This window comes from Pollicipes pollicipes, unplaced genomic scaffold (assembly GCF_011947565.3).
Source record: "Pollicipes pollicipes isolate AB1234 unplaced genomic scaffold, Ppol_2.1 Scaffold_6052;HRSCAF=7182_pilon_pilon_pilon, whole genome shotgun sequence".
Taxonomy (NCBI): Eukaryota; Metazoa; Arthropoda; class Thecostraca; order Pollicipedomorpha; family Pollicipedidae; genus Pollicipes; species Pollicipes pollicipes.
In genome coordinates this window covers 12,632,281-12,647,681 of record NW_023596805.1, presented here as the reverse complement: position 1 = coordinate 12,647,681, position 15,401 = coordinate 12,632,281, and the positions used below count along the sequence as shown (strand labels likewise).

Here is a 15,401-nt window from a genome sequence, read left to right as displayed (position 1 = left end):
ATATATCACGTGACGTATTAAATAAAAACGGTTACGAAAAGCTCGCAGAGCCATTATTCCACGACAAGGGAATGTCATATATCCCATGTAGTGAGCAGAGCATGGTGTTTTTACGTACATCGTGGAGATGGGTCATGCACAGTAACGAACTTCACCTTCCCAAGATACACTGATGATAATCAAAACTCCTTCCACTACTCGATTTAATGTAAACTGCGAAAGGTCATGTGCATACATTACCATATACATATGCAATCATTGCTTACGCCGCCGAAATACAAGCCACATGAGTCCTGGCTTCTCTGCACCCGACAGCGAGGCAACACAACTTTCTGCTCGTCTGAGCAACTCGGCATGACCCATTTCAAGGACAAACATCTGCACCACGCCCACGCAAACAACACGACGCCAGCCAGCCATGAACACCAGTCAACCGAGGCCGTGGCAGCAAGACTCCTGTTCTTCGTCAGCGCAGCTTCGTACAAACACACAAATACGAACTGACCCGGCCGTAGTAGGGCAGGCCGGGCTTGATGAACAGCTGCGTGTTGTCTGGAACGGAGGCTGAGGCGGATCTGACGTCTCTTGGGCAGTGAACTCGTCTCTGATTGGCTGAGACCCGTGCCGAACTCCTCCACAGTGACGTTAATGGTGGCCTTGAGCCGAGCAGATCACAGAAAAGTTAGTAAGCGAACAGAGTAAAATGCACACGTACCATGTAAAAAAATACGCACCAACTACAAACTGTATCCAATACATCGTCCAATCCAACGATTTTTGCGTCCAGCAACTGCACACTCCATCTAAACCATCCAGCAGGTCGTACAGAACACTTTAATGTAGATAGCTGTAGTCTAAATAGCCCGTCGTTGATGCACACTTGTTTACGTGGCACAGCACGGCTTCTGAGGATAGCAAAATGTCAGGTTGGACACCTCAGCCCTGAAGGTATTTGTGTTTGAGATGTGCCAGACCGCGCGTCTAGGATTACTGCCGCTAGGCTGAGATGTTGCCAGAGCAACAGACACCCAGACAACTGCTGGATGGCCGGAGACGTATGTCACACGGGCTAAACAAGCCAACGCTGCCGTTGTCCTCTCAACTTTTGATCAGTTCTATCCTACGCCAGCGCTTTTACAGGGAAGCTGGTAGATGGGCCAACGGCGATTAAAAAATAATCTCATCAATCGTGATAAGACGCTGTAGGCCAGCGTACCCAGGGGACCTCCTGGACACTCATTTTCTTTTAGCGACATGCACGTTCCGTGCTCATCAAAACGAGCCCGACTGATGAGATATCTCTACTGAAACAATCCAGTGTAATATACAGTTACAAGTGCCCTCTCAGAGGCTGTCCGCTTCGAACTGTACATAACTATGTTGGGTTAGTGACCAGCCCACTCAGCGGACGCATCACAATGCACATAATTAACAGCGGCCAAAAAGCACGTGCAAAATCCCACTATGAACAGCGACTCACCGGACAAAAATGGTAGATGCCACCACTACCTGCCCAAAAACACATGCAAAATCCCACTTTGACCAGCGACTCGCCAGACAATAACTGGTACATACCACCACTAGCGTAGACAGATGCCGTGCGACGGCTAGATGCGCCCGAGGCCGTAAACATACGCGACATGTACATAAGCGACATGTACATACGCGACATGTACCCAGCTATCAGCAGACGAGTCCACGCGGGGAACTCTAGTCTCTCACGAAGGGACCAAGTAGGGACCCAGTATAAGACCTTATATGCCAAGAAAGCGTACCTGAGTAAAACAGTTTCGGTGTGAGCCGATTTCGCTGTTGGACATGAGCTTCTATGAGTAATTTTTTTCCTTTGAAGTCATTATCTGTGGATACCTAGCACGTCATTCATGTCCGTGAAAAATGAAAGGAATTACGCTGGCGTTTTGGCCTTAGCCTCAAAACTACAGTGTGTATATTCAGCTAACCTGTAGTTTCATCAATCAACCGAAAGCCATGCTTGGTCTTGCCCAACATCATTCTGTGTGATAAGTGTGATTGCAAGCTATATATCATGAGAATGCTTAAAGATTAACGAAAAGTCGACGAAAGATAATAAACGAGTCAGGAGCGTGATTCGCTTGGATTTTTCTCGCAATGAGATTTGCGTTTGCTCTTAACAAGCACAGCTCAGAAGGCAAGCGCTTAATACGCAAGATCGAGTAACCGCTGATATTTTCAGTGGTCAACGGTAGTACACCTATATGTATATATATGTATATATATATATATATATATATATATATATATAATGATAGAAGCGTCATTATCATCATTCAATGCGACCTACAGATTAAGGAAAGAAAATCGCACTTCTACACGTCACTGACTCACGGGCCACGCATTTTTGTCGGGGTTTTGTTCCTTGACTATCACGGTCCCAAAGTAGCCCAACTGTACGAGATTTACTTACACGTGGAGGGTCAAACTCTTGGAACAGGTCACCCACAATCAGATCCGAGGATGCGCAGCCCGTCTCGTCCGTCTGTAACGAAGAAACATGCTAGCGTGCATCGTATGTAAACACCCGCACAGGACTGCACGCTTGGTGCGCAAAACGCTGACCGATGCGGTGGTCACGTGTTTGACACGTGTTCGACACATGTTTGACACGTGACGGCGGAGGAGATAGGTTGTCATAGGACGGTAATCGCGGCAGTCAGGCGCCGAACGTTTCCAGTTTTTTTTCTCACAAAAATCCCGTCGATGGGAAGCCTCTGTAAAATAATAACCAAGGTAGTTGACAGGATGAAATCTGCAGCAATGTGTCCATAGTGCCGTGGCCGGTGAACGTTAGATTACGGCACATATTTTATTGTGGTTCTCATCTTTCCAAAAACGAAAAGGTCCTATGGTTCGTTTTTATGTGTTCTTGTTTTCCTCCGTGTAGTACTTTTTCGTGCGAATGGGTCTTAGGCCAAAATTTGACACATTTTTAAGTCTGGGACAGCATCCAGCAACAATGCATACCGCGCCAGTTATTATATATTTGTTTCTTGACCAGGCTAATTAGAGCTACCTCCTGTCTGTCCCCGGCGACGTGTTCATGACACTGTCCAAGACGCCACGGTCTGAATCCCGTAACTCTGACACCATGTTAAAGTGTCACTGACGCTTGAGTGGCACGGCCCTGGCCTGCGATCGACTCAACGTGAGAGTGTCACTGACACTTAGAGTGGCACGGCCCTGGCCTGCGATCGACTCACCGTGAGAGTGTCACTGACGTATTCCAAGCCGAATCCTCCAGTCACGTTCACCGTCACAGTGGCTTCGATCAGTGGCTGGCCGAAGGTGTACCTGAGGTAGACAGGGTCAGCGTACGTCATCTCGTGATGTGCTAATTCGGGGATCTTGCGTTGTGAAACCATTCGAAGACAACATTTGACAACATGTAAGATCGGATACCAACCATACTGTCATTCTACGAAACCGGTCATCAGCCTTGGCCACAGCATTGGAACACGTTGCTGCGAAAGACATTGCGCAAGCCCATCTGGAGATCAAACCGAGCTCTTTGGAAATGTTCCAGATTCACAGACGTGCTCACTGTAAATTGAGTTGGAGGGGTTTTCCAGTTTTCAGTACTTAACATTACTGCGCGGATCCATACGGTGGTCATAAAAACCGAGTTTGCTCGAAACGTAAGAAGCCAGCGCCAATCCTGCGGTACAGCCTGGCTGCATTGCAAATGGTAAAGGCACAACAGAAACAGTCCATGCACTTCAGGCAAATTTCGCCACCGAATCTGACATATGGTTTTGAGAGGTGCTGGACATTTCGGCGCTTTGAGGGCGCAAGGTCGATGGGTGACCTGAGGTTAGAGGAGGCACACAAATGTGCTCGTTATGTTATTGTACGTCCTCGTTATTTTGCTATATGTGTCCGTCATTGGACCCTCGTTACGCGTCTCATTATGCCTTTTGGCTGTGTATTAGATTCGTCAGCCATGATCAGTTCACGTTGCTCACTTTAACACGCGCTCGGGTGGGGGGGGGGGGGGGAAGGTCAAATAGACCCCGTCGAAGGTTTTTCCAGAATGATTTCCGAGCGGCGTAGCGTGGCAAATTTTACATAACTGTAGACAATTAAATAGCGGCTCGTTTGCCGTCAAAAATTTAAGTGCACCTTGTAAGGGCCTATGGCAGGTCAAATTCGGGCCATGGTTTCAGCGAAGGCAATTTCTAGGCAATCTCTCAATCTGATCTAACAACGGAGTGTTAGACGAAGCCATGCATCTCTGAGTTGCTTTCATAGGCAACACAGCAGTTGAGTGAGCAAATTACGTTGACCTAAGGTCAGATGTAAAAGCTACAGTGTTAACACACTGACAAATATGGTACATTGACGCTGTGACACCTACCTGCGAAAACAACCAGTTGCATGGCGTGTGGAAAGTTCTGAGCTTGTATGCTAATGCAGCGGGTGGAAGGTGGGTGCATGCTCACATGTCTTACATTTGTCACAAATTTTAGGTTATCAATACTGGGGTGTTCGTTCGTTGCCACAGTCTCCACCGTGCGGTTACAGCATGAGAAACTTGTGCTACAGCTGGTGTGCTGCAGCTCAGCATACAACACGCATACGTTAGATAGTTCGAGAAAAAATGTTCGTTTTCGGGCAATTTCCTTGCCGTTAATTTGTCAAAGGATGCTCATCACACTTAGCAAAATTAAAAACATGTGATATATGCTAGACAGCTCGAGAAAGAAGCTTTTGTTTTCGCGCATTTATTTGACGTTTGATTGTCAAAAGACGTTCATTAAACTCAGCAAAACCCATGTCTCTTCCCACATGATTGTTTGTTCAGTCCATGCGTATAGTTTGCTCAACATTTGGGATTGCCTCACGCCTGGCAATAGCGCTGATCGGTTGAGGGCGTTGGATGCAGGGCTTAGTCATTATCTGTTACACCGGTGTCGGATGAAGGAAAGGGATGGGGTTTTGAGGATAGGTTGATACCAGGAGCATTCATCAACGATCATGTGTCGGGTAAGCCCTGCACGTAATGTATATCTATTAAGAAGGAACCAGCCAGGATACATGGCTATTTTGTTGTGTTTACGTCAGACATGATACCGAATTTTTGAGAAAACACATTTGAAAAGTTTGAAGAAAGACATTCGGCGGCATAAATTCCTGTACAAAAATCAACTTGCTTAGAGCCAACAAATCATCATTCTAATATGCGTTTAAAATGTGCTTTGTGCTTTAAAATGTGTTTTTGAATATCCGCAAAACACTGCTAGCTGAAAATAACTGATTATGGCTGTGCCGTTAGAAAATAGGCTTTGACATTTTTTAGGTGCTCTAAGAAATTTCTTGCCGCAATCCGTCGACGAAAATTGCAAGTGGCTATGTTACAAAACGCAGCCACTTTCATCAACTTTCGGCTACAGCATCTTTGCAACCTGTAAAGGCATGTTTATGAAGGACCATTTCGTTAAAGTGCGGTTGGCTCGGTGTGTGCAAGACCATGTTTTTATGAGCAGGTATGGCACCACATCTCTTCCTACCGAAAATTTCCGGTTTCTAGGTCACGACGGGTTTAACGCAAACGCCACGAAACAAACCCTTCTATAATGGTCGTGTCCCTATCCATAGGTGGAGTACTTACAGATCATGCATGCCTAAACATGATCCACGATGAATGATCTTTAATTATATTATTTCAAAACAATCTTAAATGTATTGTTTCAAGTTATCCGAATAAAATCCATGCGATCCTCAAAGTCAACCTTCCGCCACACAACACCCATGTAAACAATAACGGAGCATCCAACACCAAATACCCTCGATCACTCTATGCGGCTGATCGCTAGGCCGGCATGACACCCGTGTCACCCCAGACTTTGGGTGGTCTTTAGGCCTGGACTGAGGGAAAATATCTGGCCTCTCGTTTCATAAGGTAAACATGTTCCTAGTTGAATAAACCTGGCTTAGGTATTGAGTGCACCTGAGAATGCATGATAGCAATTTGCCCCTCGCCAGAGTGTTTGGCACACAATTACATCGCAAGCAAATATTTATGTATTTCTCGAGTTTTTTGACGCATAACCCCATTGTGAAATCCTTTAGAATTGGGGGCAACAATGTCCGTTCGACTGGGATTGCCCTGCCGGGTTGCTGAGATCAGGTGCACGACCAACACGAGACAGCCTGCCGACTCTCGTTGCAACAATGGGATAAACGGCTGCTCGAGGAAACATCCGCAATTGACATGTAATGTCATGATCCCTGCCAAGCATCCGAGCAAAGCGGAACAGGCCAGATTTCAAGGCTGTGTTATGGTGCGGCTCTAACAGCAAGCTGTTATCAGCGCCCCCTTGTCCGCAACGTGGCGGTCTGACTCAAAGTAAAACAGCAGAATAAATAGCACTCGAATGCCTTCGCATAGGTCAAAACGAACAATGGAAATCGGTAGCAAAGTTGGCCATCATTCTGGGTTTTTTCAAACAGCAAAGTGGTTAAAAGTTGATAGCGATTATTCTTCAAACTTATTTGCTGACACGGCAATGTAAGCCCAGTATGCTCCTCCCCACAGAAAAAAACTTATAGCTCCAAGTAATCTCACCAAGAGCGAAAACTTTTTAAAGATACAAAGACGTCGTCCATACATGACACATCTGTGAATGCAAATAAGCCTCACGGATATTCCTAAATTATCGTATGTTACATGTAGTTGAGCCAGGCTCAATTAACACACGCAGGGGTGGCCGGCTAAATGCCCTCCGCTCGGATGGGGGGTCAATTTGACCCGCCCCCCCCCCTAGATCTCGGGAACTAAGAAAGCTAGAGACACCAAATTTACAGGGTGCCTTGACCTTTACGTGAACTCACTTATATCAACTTTTGAGCTTTCTGGGTCATGACATTCAAGTCAAATAAGGTCAAACAAGCTCAAAGCCCAGATGGGTCTCCAAAGTGCCCTCAGAATCTAGGAAGCTGTTTTTAAGCAATAGGTCACAAGTCCATTTGAGGTCAGTGACCTTGTTTGACCTTTTGAAGGTCAAGGTGACCAAAATCATACAAGACCGCTCTGAGTTTTGCATTTCAATAAGCGACAAATATTACGCTACGCAGTACGTTCCTAAAACAAAATGTCAACCCAGGTCGTCTTAGGTCAATGACCTGTTCTGACTCCAAGGAAGTCGATAGAAGATATACAATGCGGTTCCTGCTGTCAATAAATTCGAAATGAGTACCACAAACTATCCCATACAGCAAGTCCTAGAGTAATAAATCAGGTTGGTTGCGACCTTGGTCTGACCTTCATACGTGACCTTAGGTCACGTTATTTGGTCATTCAATATTTATGGTCCCTAAGAAAGCATCTCAGGGATGTATGGATTCGTCAAACACTCCGTTGTTGTATCAAATTGGACGATTCCCTAGAAATTGCCTTCGCAGGAACCATTACCTGACTTTGTCCTACCATAGGTCAGCGACCTTACAAGGTATATCTAAATGTTTTATGTCAAACGATACACTATTCAGTTGCCTACAGCTATGCAAAATTGGGCGCGGTTCGTCACGCTGTTCGGAAACCATTCTGGAAAAACCTTTGGGAGAAGGTCTATTTGACTCCCACCCCCACTCCCAGCGCGTGTTAAATCACGTTTGACCCAACAACTGAACACCTGTGACACAGCACCGTGCATACTTCATGTGCTACTTCGTTTGATACTGTCATTTGCCGCTAAAAGGTATCGTTGCCTTTTGATGCTGAACTGTGATTTTTATGCGCCGAGTGATTGCTGACAGACGGCAATTTTTGAATGTTGGGCTTATTTAACCTTCAACTGCTTCAGCTGTGGCTGCCGTGACCCGACATACAGTAGATCCCTTGAGCAGCTTGATTATGCAATCTTGTATGGACACAGAGCACAGTGTATGGCATATCGGATCTAGTATGGCACAATAATGCTCTCTACGCATCTAGTCTCGCTTTTGAAAAATTGCGTCATGAGACGGAGCGCGAACCCTCGCCAATCGGAGCTTACTTGGCGCAGACGTCGACGGTGATGGTCTTCTGTCCATCGAGTACGTTGGTCGGACGTTTGACATCGATCTCGAATGTGGGTAGTACGTACTCCTCCACAACGAAACTATGTGTTTCTCTTCCCCCATCATAGGTCCTCACATGGATCTCCCAGCTGCCCTGGAAGTCAGTGGCATGGGCTACTGCAACGCTTTCAGCAGTGTTCGGCCAGATGTGGGCAGCTTTTGGTCTCAGTGACGCCTCTTTTCGAGGGATGTTCCCATGGCCCTTAGAAGGATGACAACAGATGGATGATTGACTTCACCACGGACGATTCCTCGGGCAGAGTGGGATTTCACCGAGGGGAGCGGAGGGGTATGACTTCACCACGGACGATTCCTCGATCAGAGTCTGATTTTACCGAGGGGGGGGGGGGGGTGGGTACGGCCGCAGCATGGCAAACTCCTGGCCTTCATGTGACCTTACCAGGGGCGGCTCCTCGGTCAGCTGCACCTCCAACTGGATCAGTCCTCCAGTGGTCTTGATGTCTCTCCACTGGGCAATGCGAATATCATCTGCGGTGGTCACCCACACCTCCGGAATCTGAGGAGCGATGGCCGTGTTAGAAATAAAAACGGCCGGCACGTAGCTTAAGCTGTACAACTCAGCGCAGCAGCAGCGCAGCAGCAGCTAGGGCTGAACTATTCAGTGTTGAAGTGTGGTCCTTGTCAGCACAAGTACAATCCGAAGAAGGCATCGAAACCTGAACGAAACTCTAGATGGAGCTTCATGTTGTCAGCACCTATCACCATTGAATACGCTTGGTAGGAATTAACAGCCTAGCATCCCCATCTGTCTGTATTCCGTAACAATAATCGCTGTAATTCAGCAACGATCTCTGGACATAGCCAGAAGCCCAACGTGAGAGAAAAAAACCTTCCACTTAAAGCGTTCGGCAGCGAAAGCGCTCGATGTTCGACAGCTCACGTTTTCGATGAGAGGTGTGAGGTCATATCGCAGGGATATGACACGGATCAGGACTTTATCCCCTGGACGGTACTTGGGCTTGTCTGTTTGAACCAGTGTCACCAGCGTGAAAGCCTTGAAAAACACCTGAAAGATCAAGGAAACATCATGATGCAAGGGAGCATGAAGTGTTTTTTCCCGAACGGATTGGTCTCCGCCGGTGACCAATGCAGCTTAAGGTGTTGAGTCGGGTTAAGATTAGTGTCTGGAAATGGATGAACTCATGAAATGATCCATGAACTCGCCTCCACCAACCCGATCTTTACAAAAATTAATTGCTCTGTGGAAGGTACGTGCAGTTGATTTTGGTAAGGAACATATTGAAATGTGTTTGGCCGCACCACCGCGGGCACACATAAAGTCACACACCACGTGCTATTGTTCCTCAGGGCACACATGTAGACACATACCACGTGCTATTGTTACTCATGGCAATTGTGCATGCTACTGGCTGGACACCTTGAGGGAAGTGGGACTTGGAAAGTGGAAGGAATGTAAAAATTATGTTCTTGTAGGTGATTATTAAGATGAATCCCAAGGCATTTAAGAATCCTTGAAAAGGGCCCAGTGTAATCGAAAAGCTGTCGATGACTCCACCTTAGCCTGCAACAGTATTCAGTGGATGACGTTTTTGGACAGAGAACTGCGCCGTAGAATGCAGAAACTTTTTTTGTCCTCAAATTTGTTTCTGACGGCGTGCTGTCACGAGTGATGGGGCAGACGGTTCGAGCGTTCAGTCTGCAGGTGTTTAGCGGGGAACGAACACACCTTCGGTTCCTTAAAAATCTCTCCGGATATAACCGTTGTTTCCTGACTCAACTGCCCATTTGCATTCGGCAAAGAAATGCTCGAGCACACCTGCCTCACAAGGTACAAACGTTCAAGCAAGCGCAGGGCAAATAAGACTGGTGCGAAGTGTTCGTTGTGGATGGCGGTAGTTCCTTTGAAGCTGAAGGTTAGTTATGTCATTGCGTAATGAAGTCGAACATGGACACGACATTGCGCATGATTTAGGGCTTATGGCCTGTATTGTTACGACATGCCCGCCGGCCGACCCGCCCATCTCCGATCTCCTTATGATCTTGTCGTTGTGGCGCTGTTAGTTCCAGTTGCATGCGCTTCCACTGTATTGATCACATACCGCGCACTAGAGGCGCAAGAGCTGGCTGCCACCGTACGGATAGCCATCTCCCACCCAGTGCCCAGCTGTGCGGGAGCAGTGTTCGGCATTGCAAAGTCGACGCCGCCTTGCTGTAACCAGGCGATACCAACTAACGCTGATCACACTGAAAGCCGGTGTTAGTGCCAGAAATGGCTGTACGCAACATTGCCAGGTATTTCGTGCGTGCGAACCCACACATCTTGGCTGGTGGCAACACGGTGTAAGCGCTGTGTTTGTACAGGCTGTGCACTCCCGCTCCGTGCCCGTGGTGTGAGCCACGGCACGGCGCTAAGACCCCCTGTCCGCTCACGGCCGTCTCGGTGGCGCCGTCGGTTAGTGTCACGGTGTGTCAGCGTGTGTCAGCGTGTGTCAGCGTGTGTCAGCGTGTGTCAGCGTGGATGGCAGGTTGACGGTTCGAGCCTGCCCTCTGTGGCCTTATCAATGAGATAACCACACTGGAGAACAATCTTACCGGGGCTTAACGCTGAACCATTCAGAGCCCGGTGTCTTCGAAAAGAAAGTTTGTCTTTGAGGTCTTTCTGTCTTCGCATAGGTAAGGCAGCAGTATTAGCCTTATTTCTCGGGGAAAAACAAAACTGGGGAACGGAGATATAGTTGGGTTGATATTTCGGCAACAGGTCTTTATCGAAACAATAGCCGAAGTGAATTCAAAATTACCTGCCGATGATCCTTCTCGATTTGTCAGGATTTTTATGAAACAACAAGTCGCAGTTGTTCGTCGCTAATGCACTGAACAACTTACGTAGCCTTTCCGTCTTCGGGATAAAAGCAGGTGAAAACTGTGAAAAATCATAGATTTTGGGCCTAAATGGGGCTAATGGCAAGTCCTTTCCCGCGCCCTGATGGGGCGAGGGGGTGCGACCTCCTTTAGAGCTTTATGACGATGTCTCCGTGGTACGCCGTCCGAACGCGCCCAGATTTCCAGCAGCCTCTGGCGCATTCATTGCGCGTGTTTTCGCACCAACGACGTGTCGTAAGCATTTCTGGTGTCAGAGCAGTGACGTTTCCAAGGGACACTGCTCGGCGATCCACGGCCAAAGTGGGCGGCGGGCAGCACCAGACGAGGCCGCCGATCGGGCAGGGCGGATCGATTCTGTAAAGCTAACGGAGCAAGGCATCATAAGTAACAGCTCAAACACATACAAATGCATACAAATGTCTTCAAATTCAACAAGATGCATGACTATTTAAATTTCATGCCGGCAAGTGGTTTCGTTTTCGTAAGGTTTCGTGAGGTTTCGTAAAGGTTTCGTAACCATGGGAATGCAGCCTGCAAAAGTGCGATTCTTGGAACAGATGGCCCTTGACGTCGCCTAATGCAATCAATTATTCATCTAGCGGCATAAATATAGCTCCAAAGCGCGGGATCTCCTTGATATCAATCAAATCATTTAAATTTCTTTCTTCGTCTGGAAACGGCACTGGTCGTATCACTCCCATATATGCTTACAGCTATGCCGACCGATATTGCGTTCTGAAAACAACATCGCTGAGCTGAGTAACATTCGGTTCGTGTTGCAGTGTTTGGGGAGTAGTTTATTTATTATTTATTGCGAGCCTTGGCGAAATCCAGCGAGTGACTATTCTAACGCCTCGTCAGTACATACTACATAGATCAACACAGAACACGCAACACATGCAAATGGGCCGCAACGACAGCGATACACGTACGATGTTGTAAAACATAAGCGACTTGTGATACAATCAATGAAATGTGATACAAATGGTAAGCCTGCTTCAAGCAACTGGCTTGAAATCACCCGACAGAGCTGAACAGGATCGCTGTGACATTGCTGAAAACGAACGATGCTGTGACCAGCCATTGCCAAAATATCTGTTAACAGGCGTGCTATCAGGGATGAGGGGCGTGACAACTTCATTGTTATTTTCGTATGGGTCATGAGGCATGCACTTTTCTTTTTTATTCATAGGGTTTTCACGTGACCAAAATAAAACCGTTATGAACTCAGGGACGTGGCATGCCATGGCCGGAACAGCAATGCTGGCAAAGATGACGCCCTTGTGCTGATTGCCAAAATATACTAGCGTGTTATTGACATTTATCTAGAATACGAACCTTGGAGCCGTCTGAGAGGCGGAGTCCGGCAGCGTTGGCAATGCGGAGATCCAGGTAACCCCGGAAAAGGGGCACCGAGCGCGGCATGTCCAGGTCAAAACAGTGATCGCCATCAGCTGAGGAGAACAGCGGAGTCCGTGTGACAGCCAATAAGAATGGCCGACGGCAACTAAACCAATCAGATCGTCAGTGTCAGTTGATAACAGGCAATCAGGATGGTAATGATACAATAGCAACAGTTACTCAGGGTGGCAGTAGAAAGAGACAGTCTAGACACACACACAGGGGTAAGGTAATCAGGCGGGCTCCGACAACGGGCAATCGTAGCAGAGCAATGCAGAATATTGTGTTTCCAAGAGTCTGCGATGCTGAACTGTCGCTGGCAAACATAATAGCAAATATTTAGCACGACAGCCTTGTAACGATGCAGCGTTGTCCTACGCGCGTTGCCAATGCCAGGTTAATCAAGATGTTCTCTGGTGGGCCCTATGCATATACCCGCAGTTTGTGGCCTTCTGAATCTCACCGTCCACCGTGTCTGGTATCAGCTCCACTATTGTGAAGCTATAAAGCGTCAGGGGTTGTGTCCCGGGCTCGTTCGAGAGACTGAGGGTCACGTTCCGCCCCGGCCCGGGCAGGTTGAACAGCGTGACGCAGACGCGTTCGCTGGTGCCCGCTTGCAGCAACTTGGGCGATGTGAAGAGGAAGCCGCTGTTGAAGGGAATGACATCACGGGTCAGACGCACTGAATGTCTGGGATGTGCTGCATCACAGCCAGATGTCCGAGAGGTCCTGCATCACAGTCCGGCCGGCGGAGGCTTGGGACAGATAAAACGTCTGGATAAATCACCTTAGCGCCATGCCAGATGAACGACAGATGCAGCATTTTTTTCTGTCGTTCGGTAAACAGCGATGTCGGTGGCATCTCTTTGCTCGCATTCCTAAGATCCTTTACAAAGCTGTAACGAGAGGGACAAGGCGTTCTAGGAACCAGATTGCTTGAATGATCGCGACTCACGGACTATATGATTTCCTTTAGACTACGGCTCCTTTTCCAGCGCTGGTCACCATCATCTTTACCGCACCGACGTGCTGTCCTCAGCTTGCAGAGTTCAAACAGCTCCCTGTTAAACCTCAATTCAGATTTGTCTGTCAGTGTTTACACGCTGGAAGCACCGTCTGCATAGCAACCGGCACTTCATCGCCCGAAAGGCGGGATTTTCCGCACGGTTCGCTGCATCGGTGACAGTCGCCCTCTAGATCGGAGCGCAAGCGGCCAGACTGGATTGATTACATTGGCAAGAGTGTACAGCAGGATAAGCCGCAGATGCACTGCTTAGGCTGGCGCTGGTGGCAGTCTAAACAGCATGCTCAAGCTATTCCGAATGTTATGCGATGTTATCGCGAACTCCTCAGATGGTATGATCATCAAATGATGTTGCCGAAAGCGCACAACATCCTCGGCCTTGTACTATGGCGCCTCAATACAAAATCACACTGCCGTGTGTGGTCCATGGCAGCTTGCAGCACAACAGATCGAGGCCGAGACGCCAACGGTCACGCAATACTCCAAAGTGCGATTGAATTCGATGTGTCCGTCGGTACCGGCATGACTGTAACAACGAGGGCAGATGAAGGACAGAAGAGCCAGAGACCGGGGCAGGGGCAGAGGATGTGAAGGGGCGTTGACGCATAGAGGAACAGGGATAGGGGCTGGGCGAGGCCAGGGGTAGGGCAGGAGCACTGCAACAAGCTGAGATTTCACGTGGAAGCTTAGCATTAACCCTGCGGCTAAGCATTGAGCACATTTATCTGAAAACATGGACTCTTTCCATCTCTTTTTGTCACTCCCACACCCGGAGAAGAAGTACGCCCTGAACGCCAGACGTCATGTGCTCCGTCAGGTGCCTGGGGCGGCGGGCTTAAATCGGTGCAATCTCCTTAACGAAATGCTTAAACGACCTGGACCTGGACCTGCTGGAGTCTTAGATGGTTGCAACGCACATATGACTTTACCTGACCGACGTGAGGAAAACGCAGAGCATTGCTATGTATGACCAGTGTCATTGAATTTTTAAAAAACCCTAAAAAACATTTTGTTGTTTTTATGCCCTGAAATTACTACAGTAACGGCACACAATGCCTTTACAGAATCGTAAAGGCATGAAATTCGGTTTTGCCGTTTTTCCTGTGTTGTCATTTTCCCGTAAACATGGCTATATTTCTAGCCAGAGTTTGCAGAAATGCCAGACCTAAGCGAAATAGCAATCCATCTATATCTCCATTTGCCTGTTTTTTGTTCTCCGAGGAATAAGGCTGTTACTACTGTTTGCGTTTTTGTGTAAATAGGAGAACTAACTAAAAAAATATTATATGACCACAGAGCACATAACCTTGACCCAGGTCATGACCTATTTCTATGGCTAACTTCTGCAAAACACATGGTGAGCTCAAAACAGGCAGTTGTAAAGCGTAATTTCGAATACAGAATTCGAATACTTCATTGAAAACATGTTCTGATATCATTTTACTGCATGATGAGGTCACAAAGATCATATGAGAACATACAGGGGCATGTGAGGTCATCCAAAGTCTTTGAACTATGTTACCAGTGCCGGAGAGGCTAGATAAACGAGTACAACGCGTGTAACCACTTCCTTATCGTGTTCGTGAAGCTGATGATGTCTAAATTTGTGTACCAGCGTGCCTATTTTCAGTTTATTACAACCCTTTCACGAAGCGTTAGAGGGACTATGTATGATGTAGACAAAAGCTAAGTGATCTTGAGCGCCTCTACATGCATGATGCACTATTTCTGACAACAGAAAGGCCTTACACTGGTGACTTAAGCTCAGTTAGTGCCTGCAATGCTTTTATTCGGATGCTTTATAAATTCACTTAAGTTTACACCAGAAAACCTCTAGGTAACCTTAGAATTAAGTAATAGAATAGAAAAACATATTTGTCAGGAATACTTTATCCCATAGCTGCGCCTAATAAAATGAACTTAGAAGCACATTGTGAGGTAAGTATCGCTCTTGTAGCTTACTGGTACGGCAATTTTGAACGGTGACCTGATCTGACCTGGTCCAGGTGGTGAAACA

At 47.4% G+C, this 15,401-nt stretch overlaps 1 protein-coding gene across 1 annotated transcript in view; it reads right to left on the bottom strand.

Annotated features, from left to right (window-relative positions):
- LOC119104800 (murinoglobulin-1) overlaps positions 1 to 15,401 on the bottom strand; it is a 132,249-nt gene that overhangs the window by 113,580 nt on the left and 3,268 nt on the right. The window contains exons 2-3 of the mRNA XM_037228521.1: positions 12,824 to 13,008; positions 12,298 to 12,413 (exon numbers count right to left, since the gene is read on the bottom strand). Of these exons, the coding sequence (XP_037084416.1) occupies positions 12,298 to 12,413; positions 12,824 to 13,008 (301 nt within the window). The remainder of the gene's footprint in view (positions 1 to 12,297; positions 12,414 to 12,823; positions 13,009 to 15,401) is intronic.